The 16,804-nt window shown below is 33.6% G+C and overlaps 1 protein-coding gene across 1 annotated transcript in view; it reads left to right on the top strand.

Moving 5' to 3' along the window:
- The window catches only part of LOC103942488 (carotenoid 9,10(9',10')-cleavage dioxygenase-like), a 28,109-nt gene extending 11,553 nt beyond the window's left edge, over positions 1-16,556 (top strand). Inside the window, exons 3-15 of the mRNA XM_018646301.2 lie at positions 8,855-8,968; positions 10,295-10,450; positions 10,557-10,662; positions 11,767-12,035; positions 12,200-12,379; positions 14,488-14,566; positions 14,763-14,844; positions 14,936-14,998; positions 15,111-15,249; positions 15,536-15,866; positions 15,971-16,023; positions 16,143-16,307; positions 16,440-16,556. Coding sequence (XP_018501817.2) covers positions 8,855-8,968; positions 10,295-10,450; positions 10,557-10,662; positions 11,767-12,035; positions 12,200-12,379; positions 14,488-14,566; positions 14,763-14,844; positions 14,936-14,998; positions 15,111-15,249; positions 15,536-15,866; positions 15,971-16,023; positions 16,143-16,307; positions 16,440-16,556 — 1,854 coding nt within the window. The remainder of the gene's footprint in view (positions 1-8,854; positions 8,969-10,294; positions 10,451-10,556; positions 10,663-11,766; positions 12,036-12,199; positions 12,380-14,487; positions 14,567-14,762; positions 14,845-14,935; positions 14,999-15,110; positions 15,250-15,535; positions 15,867-15,970; positions 16,024-16,142; positions 16,308-16,439) is intronic.
- Positions 16,557-16,804: the final 248 nt, after the last annotated feature.

Here is a 16,804-nt window from a genome sequence, read left to right on the forward strand (position 1 = left end):
GCATAATAGAGATACAAGCAAGAATCATTAAGCATCATGAAAACTATAAGTGTTGACGAGGCATTCGTTACTATGATTGCATGAAACTTATGCCAAGAATTTGTTTAACGCGATTGTTTATAAGCAACCTCCACTACTTGTGAATATAAGTTCATAACGATTAGGTGAAATTCACTTATATTCTAGCGTCAAATTCATGCATGAAAATTAAGCGCGCATTCTTAATAAACATACATAAATAAGTTATCAATCAAACAGTTAAACAAATTGAATCCACAACTTATGAAATTCCAACGAAAGTTAATCAATTCATATTGGAAATATAAACATAGTTTCGAATCACCCCCTAGCTAAAGGGGGTTTAGTTCTTCATAACCTTGAAATCAAAGAAACACCTAAACATTCCAACAACTCAAACTTGAATTGTATGAACGTTTAGGCACTCTTCTCTTCCATTCCTCATACGTACAAAACAAAGAGAATTGAATTTAAACTTTGAAATCAAAGAAACACCTAAACATTCCAACAACTCAAACTTGAATTGTATGAACGTTTAGGCCCTCTTATCTTCCTCTTTATTGTAGCATAAGGTCTAGGGATAGTTGGTTGGGGGGATGGAAGTGTGGAATGGAGTGGGGAGTGATGGAAATGGAAGATGGTTTTTGGATTCTAAGGGGAAGTGTTTATTTGTGGTGTGAGAATGGAGAGATGGAATTGAATGAAATGGAAGTGTGGGATGAATTGAATGATGCAAATGAATGAAGTGTGTGTGGTTTATATAGGGAGAGAATGGATGGGAGAGCATGCGAATGATAGCTAGGAGAATGATTAAAGGGGTGTGAATGGTTGGAAATGCATGTGGGTGAATTGGTGGTGCAATGATGAAAGAATAAGTGCATGTGTGTGTTTTGTGTTGGAATGAATGTGGATGCATGATGAAGAGTTAATAAATAATGCATGTAGGGTTAGGAAATAAAATCATAACTTAAAGGGGGGATGATTAAAGGGTGTGTGAATGCATGTGTTGAATTGGTGGTTCGATGATGAAAGAATAAGTGCATGTGTGTGTGAATGGTGGTAGCTAGGGTGAATTATGATAAATGCATGTGGAATAAAGATGGAGAAGGTGGTGAAATGATGAAGTAGGAAGGTGGAAATGCATGTGAGATGTTCTTTGGAGAAAGGTGGATGAATGTGCATGTGAATTAAGTTGTGAAAGCATGTGGAATGTTTTAAATGGTTGAAATGTGTAGATGATTATGAGTATGATAAGTGATAAGTGTATGGTTATGATAAGTGATAAATGAATGATATGTGGTGATAAATGAATGATATGATAAATGAATGATATGTTAAGTAATAAATGAATGATATGTGGTGAGTGATAAGTGAATGGTTTGATAATTGATAAATGAATGATATGCTAAGTGATAAATGAATGATATGTTAAGTGATAAATGAATGATATGTTAAGTGATGATAAGTAATGATAGGTGGTTATGATAGTTTGGTCTTTAATTTCGTCCATTCCTTTTGCTCCAAATATAAGCTATCCAATCCAAGTCCGATTTTGCTCCAAAAGGCATCCTTTTGCATACCTTGCCCTTAGAACCTGAAAACACACAAAAGAAGCATAAAGGACTAAAATAACTAGAGAAACATAACGTAAATGCACGAGAACAAGCCTTTTAAGTCGCATGAATATGCTCCTATCAGCTAGGAACTTTAAGAACTAAGTGACTATGAAATACAAGTCTTCCTGCTCTAAATTCATTTACAACATTGCTTCCATACCAAACTGACACATCTCAACCCAGTATGTCCACGTGTCCATCCGAATCATGATGTGCTAGCTAACACCTAGAGAGTAACGAAGCCATTAATTCTGCTTGACGTGCAAAAGTGTGAATAAATTTAAACTTTGATTGAATAAAGTAGAGTGCACAATGTGATTGGCTGGAAACCCTTATTACAAAATATGAAGTTCAAAGCATAGCATAGGACCATAAAGGATGATTATTCTTACAGAGATAATCCACTTTGACCATAGTACTGTCAGCTACTTCCACTGAATCCTCATAGTCCCACAAGCTCAATTTCTATGTCCTAAAAGGGACCCAAAAAAAAAGACTGAGTGGGCCTATAAAATAAAGTTTTCTGAAAACCTTATCGAAAACATGTAACCCTCGATGTAAAACAAGTATATAGTTTCTTAAAGTAATAATATAATAATAGATAATAGGGAACCCTGCAACACAAATGAGTTAAAGGATATAGGGTGCTACTATGAAATATCTCAAATCACTATCATAGAAAAATCCATGCTCATTACTTAATGAAGGCACACAAGTCATGTAGAAAGTAATAATGTGAATAGGCTAGGTGTAAATGTTCACATTCTAGTACTACACCACGTGAAGTTGTGCTAGTCCCCTCACATACATGTATGTCAACACCCTAAAGGGATTTGTACCACTTCCTAAGGGGGAACAAGTTGGCACCTACTCTGTATCCAAAATGAATGTGAACTACACGTGAGCTCATCTTGCACTCGGACTAGTACAATAAAAGGCACCAATGCAATCATGTAATAATGAGCATATATAATATAAAGATGTCAGGCCACGAGTTTATGCTCACAATAAATATAATAAATGTAAAGTGTATGAAAATCTAACTGTAAGCTAAACATGGCTAACTCATCATGGTATATAAAAGCAGTTAGCAAGAAAACCATAAATATATATATATATATATATATATATATATATATTTATATATGTCACAGGGTCGTAGCCGCCCAACCTATTATGCCCGCAATACTCTTTTGGTGATCATCTTCTATATAAGAAATTACTACTTTAATCATTACGCTAATTATAATTATGTAATAAACCTCAGTTCCTCCTAATTTGCTCAAATATGGAATTTAGAAACAATTGAAATTGAATTTGAAAAAAACGGAGCGTTTGAAATTTTTCCCAAAAATCTGGCGAAATCTATTCAAACCAACAACCTCGAACCAGATCGACTCAACCTGAATCCATCTGGATCTGACCCGAATCCACTTCAGAATTTGGAAGGACTATTTTAAGGTATATTCCCTTAACTTTCAATTAAATTTAACGGAATAGTCACTATTAGTTTACCGAAGTTGAATTTTTCAAAAAATTGCTCGAGATCCCTCTTAGTGTATTTTAATTAAATCCCATGGACTCATTCATAACATATTATCACTACAATATAAAGACAAACATATGAATGAATAAAATTACCAATAGTAATTATTTAATTTGGAGTTCTTACATAATATCCAATAATTTTTAGGGCATAACTCCAACATAAGAACACTCCAGTCACACTAAGATAAGGATTTTTTTAATCCCAGAATCTCTTTTTCATCTTCCTTAGGACAAAAATGGTGTTTCTTAGGATTCAAAGATTGAATGACCATCATATTACTAGATGACTTTGCTTCTAGGAAGTTAAATTGACGTAACACTTTATGAGTGTAGTTTGTTGGAGGACTAAGATCTTGTTGTCACCGTGCTCAATATGCAGATTGGTACAATAGGTCCAACCTACATTCTTCATCTCAAATTCCATCTTCAAGTGCATAACAATCATTGGTATCTCTTCTCGAGTTCCAATAAGGTTCATGTCATCGACATATATTGCAATTATCGCAAAATCAGAATTGGTGGTCTTAATGAACACGCATGGGCACAGTTTCGTTGTTTACATATCTTATTCCAATCAAGTACTCACTTAGGCGGTTGTACCAAATTTGTCCATATTGTTTCAAACCATATAGCGAACACTTCAACCTAATTGAAAATGTGTTCCATGGTCGAGCATATGCACTGATTCTGGTATTACTAGTCCTACTCGGACTTTCATATAAATCTCAGTATCTAGATCCCTATATAGATATATAGAGACCACGTCCATAGGTTATATACTCGGTTTTTTGGAAACTACTAAACTGATTAAGTAACGACATTTAATAACATGTATTATGAGAAAATACGTCTTCTCATAATCAATCCTAGGACGTTGTGAGAAACCTTACGCCACGAGGCAGGCCTTATACCTTACAACCTCATTATTCTCATTAAGATTCCTAACGGATACCAATTTGAAGGCTATGGGTTTTACGTCTAAGGGTGTTGGAACGACTGGTCTGAACATGCAACGTTTTGCTAATGAATCAAGTTGAACATGGATTGCCTTTTCCCATTTTGGCTAGTCGGATTAGAGTTATGCTTCAACAGATTGTGGTCTAATGTCATCGCTTTTTACTATTTCGGTGGCCACCGCATAAGCAAATACATCATCAACGATGATCTCGTTTCCACATGTCTTCCAAACAAGTGTAGTTGACATAGATCTTAAAGTTCTCGGAATCGGTATTCTTAGGTCTTGCGTCCAAGATACTTCCGTGATCTAAGACAATGTCAAGTTGTGGAACGGATGAGGCAGCGACAGAAAGACCAACACTGCTGATGTCTCTTCATGTGCCGTTGCTCTTCTTTTTTTTGGGAAGCTTATCCTTCGAACCAAAGGATCTGCCTTGCTTCAAGGAGGTGACACTAGACTGGTTAGCTGCCAATATCGGTCTTTGTTCATCTGAAATGACATATTCGTTAGGAACATGATGTTCGACATGGACGATTTTAAGAACATCAATCCTTGCAGAGACATTTGCTACAGGAGTAAGTGTGCAACAAAGACTATAAGTAGTGCACCTCTGCTTTCGCTTTTTAAGCCTGTGCTTGGAAAAGCATCTGCCGATTTCTAAGTTGTGTAGACCATTTATATATGTAGTTTCTCCAACCGATAAGATGAATAGTTATGCTAATTTTAAGGAAGGAAAAATAAGTAATTGAACGTACGTTACCCTGGTAGGCACGATCAAGTACATATAGTGTTGAATACCTGTACTAAATGCTGATTTTGTTTGAAATTGTGTCAATTGAGTAATGTAGGCTCCCTTTTCTTGTATTTCTTCACGTATGTAAATTGACTTTATGTCCCTGGTAACTAAGTCAGTTTCTACGGCAAGTTGTCAATGATAATAGTGCTGCATCCTTAAAGGGTTTACATTTATGTTACATTAGAATTTTAACAGTTTTAATAGGTATGTTGGAGCTCCATTTTGACATTTGTTGAACTTTTGTTTTGCAAGTTTATACTTTCTCTGTGTGTGTGCCTTCATGATGCAGGTTTTTCTCCCTACGTATCTTCTTTTCTTCTCTTTCTGATTCATCTAAATTCTCTTAGGCCTATCTCTTTTATGTCATCTAGCTCAAAATCCTAATTTCTGGTTACTCGTTCTACATCACTCTCTTTCTCCGTGGTACTAAATAGATGGGATTATGACCCCCCTTGGAGGCTAAATAAGTTAACAGAAAAAAAGGGGCTACTGATTTCTTTTTCAAAGCTCAAGATTCACAATTCTCGCGAAAACGATTAGTGGATGTTCCGTGGATTAAATTCATTTCCTTTACGTGTTAGTAAAGTTCTATACTGCACAAGACAAAAAGACAGACCTTTAATTTTAGAGTCAATGACCTAACAAAGTTTTTCATTCTTTCTCATACATTCACTCATAAATGTTCTATCATCTTAAAAGTGAGATTAAAAACACATGAAAAATAAATGTTTTATCCTCTTAGTTTTTGTGTAAGAGAGTGTTAATGTGAAAAGCGTTACCGAAAACATGATCTGACACTTGAAGACAATATATCAAGCCAAATTCCAATGCCATTTTCTTTGGTAGTTGATGAAAATTGAAGGGTTTTATTGTCAAAAAATGTGCAAGGTTCTACAATCTTGAAACATAACTCCCTTTATTTTTCATTAGGCTCTTATTTTGGGGTAGGTAAGGCCATCTCCAACTGACGCGGCCAAAAGGCCATAGGACAAAATATAACCCATTTTAACATGAAAGCCGTCTCCAATCGAAGGCTAGGCCAAAGGGTTGTGGGCCCCACTGGGCCATAATTCATCCACCAGGCCAACCAGCCATCCCGTTTGCACTAGCCCAAACCCATGCTAGCTGACGTCAGGTTATTGTTGGATTTGAATTTTTTTTTTAGATGAAATTTAAAAAAATAAATACCTAAGTCATTTGTACACCATTTCTCACCTCCTTTTCACCATTCCATACTATATTTCTCATTTTATATCATTTCTTCACCAATGTTTCACATCCTTTTCATTATATAAAGATAAGAAATTCGGAAGCTTATTCATTTAGCGACAAGTGACACTCAAAATATATTCGAAAACCTTATTTTAATATGACAGTTTAATTCAATTAAAATAATAAATTATTGAGAGGGCTAAAAAATAGCCCCATTCGGTTGGAGATGAGTTTTTTGTCAAACGGGCTATGTTTTAACTGATAGCCCTTTGGCCTCCTTGGTTGGAGATGGTATGGCATGGCATTGTTCATGAAAAAATAATTTCTTGCAAGGCTATAGCGATAAACATGGCCCTTTGGACCCTTTCTGTTGGAGATGACCTAATACTTGAAAGACAAAAGTGTTTTTGAAGTAATATTTATGTGACAATAGAGTATGTAAATAATAATTTACTATTATGTTTTTCATTTCATTATTTGTTGATTTTAAATATATTTTTTTAATAGGTAATGGATCGGTTTATATTACCTGTTCATTTTAAAAGGTGTTACACGACACGACCTATTAAGATATCAGGTATGACACAAATGTCAGGTCTAGTGGGTCCTTGCATCAAAGTTTTTTAGTTTTTTTTTTTTCTTGTTTAATTTTTTATGTTTTTGACAAATAATAGATTTTGTTAGATTAGATATTAGATTAGTTACCGACGAGGTTCGAACCCACGCTATCATGCAAAGGCTCAACACCGTTCCACCACTGTAGTAAAGGGCCACTTGCAGTTTTTTTTCTTATCATATTAAACTTTTTATTCTGTTTATTAATGTTATGGTCATCTTCATTAAATAAGCTATTACGTTGTTTATTGTTGAGAAAAAAATTTGGAAAACCGTTAAAGGTCCCTCATAATATTTGTGTGAAGAAAGCCCACCCTTGTTGGCCAGTGGTCTTATTTAATTCCACAGCACACTCCAAAGCTTTCAACCACTAATCGAGAAGCATTAGACACGGAAAGATACTTTTAAGCTCAAACGAATCTTCACGTTTTTTTTTTACTTAAACAATTAATTAATCCAATGCTATGACAGAGATTAATGTCCAATAAGATACTTTCTTCATACTTATCCTTACGATAATTAATTTATTTTGTCTTGAGGCTCAGACGTTGTGTATCACGTGAATTTAAGATTTCAAGGTTGTTTGCTATGTATGTACTTTTTTGCTTTTGTATGTATTTGCTAATTGGACCAAACCAAAGACACTATGGAATCTATTCGATATATTATATATGTATGTATGTATATAGTTGTAAGCCGTAGCTCTTAGAGATAAGGACGCAGAAAGTGAGATATGGCTTCATGTATTCCATTTCAACTGAACTGCTCTTCACTTAAGAAGAAGCCTTCTGCCTCTGAAAATCTTTATCACTTGAAGAGCACCCTCTCCTCAGCTTTCATGGTGACTAGTGTACTTGATCTCGTTCAATTGTTCAAGTGCATATGTGTGTGTGTCTTATAAACATTTGGGTTCTTTAGAGAAACCCTTACAACACTTATTTCCTTCACAAAAACTCATGTCATTTTAAATATCCAAATAGAACCCAAAATTTAAACAAAGTATTTTTTAGGATCAGCTATTACATTTCTTTTATTTGTTGACAACCATTGTAGGTAAATTATTTTGCATGTATATATGTATTAGGAACATTTTCTTATTATTATTTTTATGCAAAATGTAGGTAATTACTTAGTTTTTAATCAAGAAAATTGTTATTTAGACTCCAAAAATCTCATTTGGCAATAAACTTTCTATAATTAGAAAGAAAAATACACTTGTGAGGAATGTAGAATGAGATTTTTGGAATGCTAATAACAGTTCCCATAATTAATTAACTAAAAACATTTGTTTATTTTGCAGATAAATTATTTTGCACGTATTTACTTAAATTAGGCATGTTTTGTTATTAGAGGTGTCTTGCTATTTATACTAAAAATATGATTTTACCCCTTTAAATTCAATTTTTATTTACATAAAACCCACAATAATAAATTTTTATAACCAAAACCCGATTATTAGGCTCCACCTAAGCGAATTAACTAATCTAGATTGTGTATAATATTTAATATTTTTCGGATTCCCCGAATTCCTCTCAGTTAAGTCATTATAGCATTTTATGTTGATATCAAAATTAAAATGGAAAACTTGTTTATTTGCTTGTAATGTGTGTAATGGCTTTGAAATTTTAATTGATGTAGGAATGGAAATTCAAAACGTTTTTTATTCAACAATAAAATTTCAGATTAATGTACCCTATTGATTTAATAAAAAAAAAAAAACCATGTTTTTGTATTCTTTAAAATATGTATCTAGTATGCTTTGTTTTATTTTTCGAATATCAATGTACCTTTTTTTTTTTTATGAAAAGATTAGTGTACCTATATTTTAAGTAAATTATTTTGAATGCTACTAGACCCACCCCCATTATCTTATTTTCCCACCCACTATTATTCCTAAAATACCCTTTAATATATTTAAACAAAAACACAAAAAAAAAAAAAAAAAACCTTGATCTCCATCCTTATTCACACGCCGCACCTTCATTATACTCTAGCCACACCAACACATGACTTACAATGAAACTTTGGATTGGGTGGTGGGTCGGGGTCCGGCTGTTGTGGTCTAGTTGGTGGTTTGTCATTTCTATGCAGGTTTTTGGTTCTCTGAAACATTGGATTCAAAACAACCCACCAATGACTTTCAATGAGGTTGTGAGCTTCTTGGTGTTGGAAAGATGGAAGCATTTTAGGGAAAATCATGAGCTGGTGCTTTGATGCTGTCTTTCTTAAGCTTGAGTGCATCTTGTCGAATCCAGCCCCAATTGACACCCAAACCCCTCACACCTGCCTCAAATTCAAGCCTTATCAATATTCACTTTTGCATATCGATGTCACTGAGGATGATGGGAGGTGATTACTTGTTAGTGGCAGGTCACCCCGTTTTCTCTTCCCTCCTCCCCCCTTCTTATTTCGCCAGTCATACAATCAAATCCACTCAATCGTGGCTGTTACAAAAATAGTTGTGTTGACTGCTACGTAGGGTTTAAAAGCACTCATTATTTCACATGTATTATTACATATATTAGTACGTTTTGTTATTATTATATGGTGTGTGCAGTCAAACAACATTCTTCTATTTTATAGGTAAATTAGTTTGCATGTATTATTACATATATTAGGCACATTCACTTCTAAAAATTTCCGCCTAATGCCACCTAGGTCCTGCCTAGGTGCTAGTCAGTTGGCCATCATCCCAATTAATTCCTTGGCAATTGAAAATTAAGAAATGATCCTTGGATTGCCTAGGAACCCACTAGCCAGCCTGGACCCCGCAATCACCCGCTTAGCTATCGACTCTTAGTTAGACAGAAAGTAGATAATTTTCATTTTGCATATTATTTTTAAAATAAACTATAAAGACTTGTTGAATACTTGGGAAAGCACTCATAATATGCTTGTTTCCCAAGTTTTCATGTTCTAATGCTTTATAATGTATATGTCATATTGCAATTTATAAACTCCAATATAATTATGTAATTTTTAAGCATAAGTAGACATTTATTTATATGTTATATTATAAATTTGATTAAAATTAAAGAAAAAACTGCATAAGCCCATGCCTAGACGTATAGGCGCATGACCCTACCTGCCTCCCTGCCAAGATGCCTAGGCATCTAGCGCATATTAGAACCTCAGACACATTTTGATATTAGGGGTCCTTTAGACATCCAAATTTTTTTTTTTTTCATATTTCATATTGTAAACTCAGTAATATTTAACAAATGAGAATTTTGTTTCATATGCGTGTTATTGGAACTGAATTAAATTTGTGAAAAACATATGATTAAGATTTCATATAAAAAAAGGCTGCAAAGTCAAACCTAATTATGGATATTGCTTTAGTTGTAGCCTAGTAATTGAGTTTTTGTTAAGTCAAGCTTAATTATGAATATTGCTTTAGTTATAGCTTAGTCCTTGAGTTTTTGTTAGAACAATTTATCATGGGGGTTTAGCTAGTGAAAGAAAATTAAATTTCAAGGGTATAATTTTCAGTAAACGGTTCTTATACCCGACTTGATCAACTATATGTAGAACAAGATTCAGCCATTTATGATGGGAAAAATGGAACAAGTCATTCCCATGCAAATAGAGATCTCCAAAACTTTCAAGATTACTTCTGACAAAGTGTTGGACTTCTTGGTAGATTCAATGTTCGAATTCGTCGATCAAGAGTATCTTCCATCTCAGGTAGCTTACTCACTTTCAGGCACTACAATAACTAGTTTCTCACAAATTAATGCTGTCCAAAATTTCAATTTAATTAGTTTGTAACTTTCTTTGTTGATTAATGTAGAGCAACTTCAGGCCGGTTGAAGAGTTGGGAGGAGTAGTTGCTGTCACCAGCAGCATCAGAGGGAAAATCCCAGATGATTTTCCAGAGGGTGTCTACATAAGAAATGGTCAGTACCAGTCCTGTTCTCAAGAAAAACATTAACCTATAACAAAATTCTGCCGTACGTCAACTTAATATTTAACGCTTGCTTAGATTTTAATTTTTTCTGGTTTTATACATTTAATTATGTGTACACAATGTAGCGAAGGTTAATACCTGTCCTGCTCTCTTAAGGTTCTTATTTTGAGAACTTGTGAGGACTAAATGCATATTGACCACAAGATTATATTAGCTTAGGTTCAAATGCTTAAAATATTTCACAACTTAATAAGGCAAAACCAACTTAAAATCCATGATTCATTAAAAACCCATTTTTTTATTTTGCTTTATTAATTAAGTTGTTAAATATTTGAAGCCATTGGATAAAAACTAATATAATCTTTTGGCTAATATGCATTTAGTCCTCACATATCCTCAAAATAAGGACCTTAGAAGAGTAGGACTAAGGTTAATATACATGCACATAAAGCTAAGTTTGGAAGATTTTTTTATCACGGTGTTTATGAGATTTGAACTCATGAACTTCTCAAACAAAGTCTAACGAATGAACTCGGCTGACTAGTTAAGTTTGGTATTATATTTATACTAATCCAACTAAGTTTTCATTTGGAGAAATGAAAACTATCCATCTAAGTTTTCATTTGGAGAAATAAAAACTAAGTTTTCAAATAGGAGTTTTTTTTGTAATGTTTCTTTATTTGGAATTATACTTTAGGGAAGTGTTATTGACACTCCAAAAATTTCATTCTACACTCCTTACAAGTGTATTTTTCTTTCCAAATATAGAAAGTTTGGAGTGTAGAATGAAATTTTTGAAGTGCTAATAACAATTCTCATACTTTATTGTGTTAATTATCAGTTCAACACAATATTGGTCAAAATTGTATTTTCGCTAGAAGAAAAACTTTGCTAACAATATGATTTACAAATCAGAAAGGAATTATATTACTAGATGCTCCCTACAACTTCAGCACTAAAAACAACTGGGATTCGGAACTAATTGGTGACCACTCAATTGTTTGAATTATTTTGTGCATGTGGATGTATGGCGTTATATTTTCAATTTATAATTGTTTTTGGGTCAATTTTTCAAGTTATACATATTATGTAGGGCCAAACCCTCTATTTGGAGGATTTAAATCGACAAGATCTGTGTTTGGAAGGTCAAGTCACATATGGGTTGAAGGAGAAGGTATGCTACATGCTTTATATTTCAGTAGGGACGGCGACGTCAGTGATGGAGGCTGGACTGTCCGGTACAACAACAGACACGTTGAAACGGAAACGTTCAAGCTTGAAAAACAGCGAAACAAGCCGTCTTTTCTTTCCGCCATAGGCGGGGACTCGCCTGCTATTTTGGCCGGTTACCTCCTCAATTTGGTAGGCACGTTAACTTATTAACGTAGTTTATTTCGGAACCAGTACCTTCATGTATCTCTTTCATATAAATTATTAGGGTTTTTCACATCTATCAATTTAAAGTACATATATATAACCCCGATAATTATAAGTTTCCTCTTATTAGTTCGTGATGCTTGTTCCAGTTGAGATTTGGCAAAGTGAACAAGTATTATAGCAACACCAATGTTTTCGAGCATTCGGGGAAGTTCTACTCCGTAGCAGAAAATCACATACCTCAAGAGATTGACATCATTACATTAGAAACTTTAGGCAACTGGGATTTCTCTGGAGCTTGGAACAGACCTTTTACCAGCCACTCTAAGGTATATCTACATATATATACATACATACATACATATATATATATATATATAATATTATATATATTTATATATTTGTTGGTTTCTATTTTATTCTTCCAATTATATACCCTTTTATGGATGTTTGTATTGAAAACGGAATTTTTTTTTTTTTTTTTCTTTTTTTTTCTGTTAACAATCATAGACATCATCATTATAGCTCATGTGCAATTTTATTGAACCTATAATAACCTCTTTCTACATCTAATTTAAACTTTAAGCATGAGTTATCTTTTTTCTATTGCATATACCATCAAAAACAAGATGTTGGAAATTTTGAGTAGAAATTTCATTGTCCCACATTGGCCATTCTCAAAAGGTTTCGTCACTTTATAAGGCTTTATCCCTTATAGAAAGTGATTTTAGTGATAGACTTTGGAGAATAAAATTGGGCTCACCCTTGGGGTTGGGGTGTACTAATTAATTAATAATTAATATATAATTAAGAGAATTGTTATTAGCACTCCAAAAATCTCATTCTACACTTCTCCTAAGTGTATTTTTCTCTTTCTAATTATAGAAAGTTTGGAGTGCCAAATGAGATTTTTGGAGTGCTAATAACATTTCCCTATAATTAATTATCAAAAGATGGGCCTTGAAAATTAAATTCTTTAATTAATTTCGAATTTAATTAAATTATTTTTATTTGAACAGACTCATCTTTTCAGATGAAATCTGAAATAAAAAAAACGCAGAGAGCATAGCACCCCTCTAATGAGATGTCTTCCAACAGTCACATCTCATTCTCATACCTGTTGCAAACGAGCATAATCCCACTATATATACATTCATCTGCATGACATTTAGAACACAGAAAATATCAAATTCTTCTTCTACATTCCTAAACCTTCTTACTGAGAGAACCACACAGAAATTCGCCAGAAGTTAAGTTTTCCGATGCTGGAATTCTAACTTGATTGTTGAATCCTGATGAAGCAGACGTCCATAGAATTATAAGCACTGAGTAGGGACAAAATTTCTGTTTCAAGGACATTGCGGTACGCAAGCCTCGATCTTCAAGTTGTTTGTTTTATATTTTTGTTTTGTTCATACTCTGTTAATTTTTCTATTCGCATTTATTATTTATTAGCATATATAATTATATCACAGATTGTTGACATATATCCAACACAAGATGGAAGTAACAATAAAACTAAAATTTGTTAATAAAATCACACTCAATAATTAACCCCTACCATCACGCATATTTTATTTTATCGATAGAAGGTGGTTTTGGAGTTTTGAAACCTCTAACTAAGGTATGAATCGATTTATGCAAATTTTTTACTGCACTGATCTCAGTAGCTACGCCACCCACGAAATTTAAAGAACCTAAAGGAGCATGAGTCATACATTCCGCATAAAATCATTCTTACCAGGGCCGACCCTGAGATTTTAAGGGCTCAAGGTGAGCCACTGAAAATGGGCCCTCGAGTTCTCAGGCACTATAATTTAGGTGCATTAGGCTAGGTACTATGATTTAAGTGCATTTAAGTATGTACAATATTTAATTTTGGTATTTTTATTTTCTCCATGTTTTGGATGATGATATTGAATATTTTGAATTTATACATTTTTTAATTTTTTGATGTATTACTGCTATTTTTTTTTTTTTGGAAGGTATGTTTATTGTTTGAGAAAGTCAACCAATAATCAATGCCAAAAATTGTGCAGCAGAATAAAACAATTAAGATTTTTTTTTTAAATAGATTTGTTAGATTAGATGTTAGATTAGAAAGCAAACATAGTTCGAACCCATACTGTGATGCAATGGTAACACTCCTCTCCACCACTGTGGTAGAGGGCCACTTGCACCAATTTAGAATTTATAAACAAACAAATATGAAGTTCAATATTTATGAAGATGTAGAAATATAATCAAAGGACTATAACGATATATAATCCAACACAAGATCTTAATAGAATTTTAATTTTTGTTAAGGATTAAAAGGAAGAAACATATAAATTTAGTGCTCTATATAGCCCTTAATTTTCACTTTAAATTATATACTAATTATTGGTACGTATCGTCACATACTTGGTTCTCCCTTGTTTTCTTTTCAATGTTCCAGAGAGCTCCAGGCTCAGAGGAGCTGGTCATTCACGGATTTGACGCAGTAAAACCATATATGGAAATTGGAATAATTTCAGGTATTGTCTTCCTTACACTCTCTAACAGGCATAGATCTATCATTGTATGTAAGACTCACTCATTAAAAATTGTGAATACGTGTGTACATTTAGCATTGCACATTTCATAAATATCATTTAGAAATAATCTAGGACTTCAAAATAACAAAGTAGACATTAGAAAATTTGATGTGTCACATACTTACCCCTTGCTCAGCTGATGGAAAGGAGCTAATTCACAAAGTAGATCTCAAACTCAGCAGGAGCAGCTTTTTCCATGAATTAGGGATCACAGAGAGGTATTCAAGCAAGCACTAATAATTTTTGGTTAATCTCTAAGAAAACTTTTGCCACTTAATTAACTCAAAATCATGCATACTTTGCTTGCAGGTATAATGTACTCATGGATTTTCCTCTAACTTTTGACATAAACAGACTCGTTAACGGAGGCCCGTAAGTGATGCATCCTTCATAGTTCCGCTCTACACCTTCTGATTATATCCCCATGAAAACATGCATGCCATGTTTTATATATATTGCTTGATGTGCTGGTTTTGATATGCAGATTATTAGAGTACAATCATGAAGAATATGCACGAATCGGTGTGATGCCACGCTACGGCAATGTAGATTCAATCCGCTGGTTTAAAGTTGAACCCAATTGCACATTTCACATAATCAATTGTTTTGAAGATGGTGATGAGGTAACTTGAACAAATTGGCAATTTTATTTGAAATTCTACTATTTTGGAGGAATAATAATCCAGTCATTACTATTTGTATACATAAAACTGAGATGCATTTTTTGACATGCTGTTTAATAGAGGTGGGTCGTTCCATTGTATGTGAGACCACTTATATTAGAGTGTATATGAGCAAATGTGTCATTTTTGTGAATCTAAAGCTTTGCTCGTAATAATCAGTAGACTTCTAATTAACTTGTAAGCCAAACCACATTTGGTATCTAATTTTTGTTTGTTCGATGAGCAGGTTGTAGTGTGGGGTTGTAAAGCTCTGGACTCAATTATACCAGGACCTGACATGGCATCGACTCAATTTGGGTGGTTGCCAAGAAAATTTCAGCCTATAAGTCCAAGTAAAGAAAATGATCATGGTACTATCTCATCAGTTGACGATGGAAACTTATTGTCTCATGCTTATGAATGGAGATTAAACATGCAAAGTGGGGAAGTCAGTGAGAGATATCTAACTGGAAAAAGGTTTTGTATGGATTTTCCCATGATCAATGGAGCTTTCTCCGGCGTTAAAAATAGATATGGCTACGCCCAAGTGGTTGATTCCATCGCAAGCTCTGCCTCAGGTAATTAGGGTTAATCTTTCCCAAACAATAACTTAACTGCACTCTCTAATTAAATTGCCTTTTCTCAGACCATTAATGGTTATCTATGTTGGTATGTCTCTCAGGCATGCTCAAATATAATGGTCTAGCCAAGCTACACTTTGAAGAACCCGCTGATGTTTCTTTGGTATAATCAATTAGGCCTGGACATGTTTTCATTATAATTTTTCTCCTGCAATTTTATGCATGAATATGTGACTAACATTCTTTATTATTTTATTTCATGGGGATTACTAGAGAAGTGAAGGCCAATTAGAAGAGGCAATAAAGGTGGAAACTCACATGTTTGAGGAGAACAGCTTTTGCACTGGAGCTTCTTTTGTCCCAAAACAAGGGGGTTTTGAAGAAGATGATGGATGGCTTATCACTTTTGTTCACAATGAAGATACCAACATATCTCAAGTAAGTCGATCAGTCTACAATAATATTTGAATTCTTGTTTTGAGAAAATTTGTTATTTTGTTTAGATTGATTCACACTTATATGCGTTGAAGTGCTAACTAGTTAGTATAACTTAATATATTTTCCTTTTAGGTTTATGTGATCGAGACAAAGAAGTTTTCTAATGAGCCTGTTGCCAAAATTACATTGCCCTGTAGAGTTCCATACGGATTTCATGGAGCCTTCATGCCAATCTCATCACCCACTTAAGATTAGTTTGGTATTGGTATGCTTTTTAAAAATGTTTTTTATTTTGTTGTCATAATAAATTGTTGTAAAATAAAGCAGTTGTTTGATTGGTAAATTCTAGTTGTTAAGTTCTTGTAACTAAAAAAAAAAACCCAGTGTTAGTTTTGGTAAATTTTTATATAAAAGTGTTGTGGTTGTGTGAAGTGATTGAAATACATATGATCGTGAATATTATATAATTGTTGTAGAGGAAAATAATTTGATAGAGA

Source organism: the organism of the source record quoted next, unplaced genomic scaffold (genome assembly GCF_019419815.1).
Source record: "Pyrus x bretschneideri cultivar Hongxiangsu unplaced genomic scaffold, Pyrus_bretschneideri_v1 Contig15, whole genome shotgun sequence".
NCBI classification, from domain to species: Eukaryota; Viridiplantae; Streptophyta; class Magnoliopsida; order Rosales; family Rosaceae; genus Pyrus; species Pyrus x bretschneideri.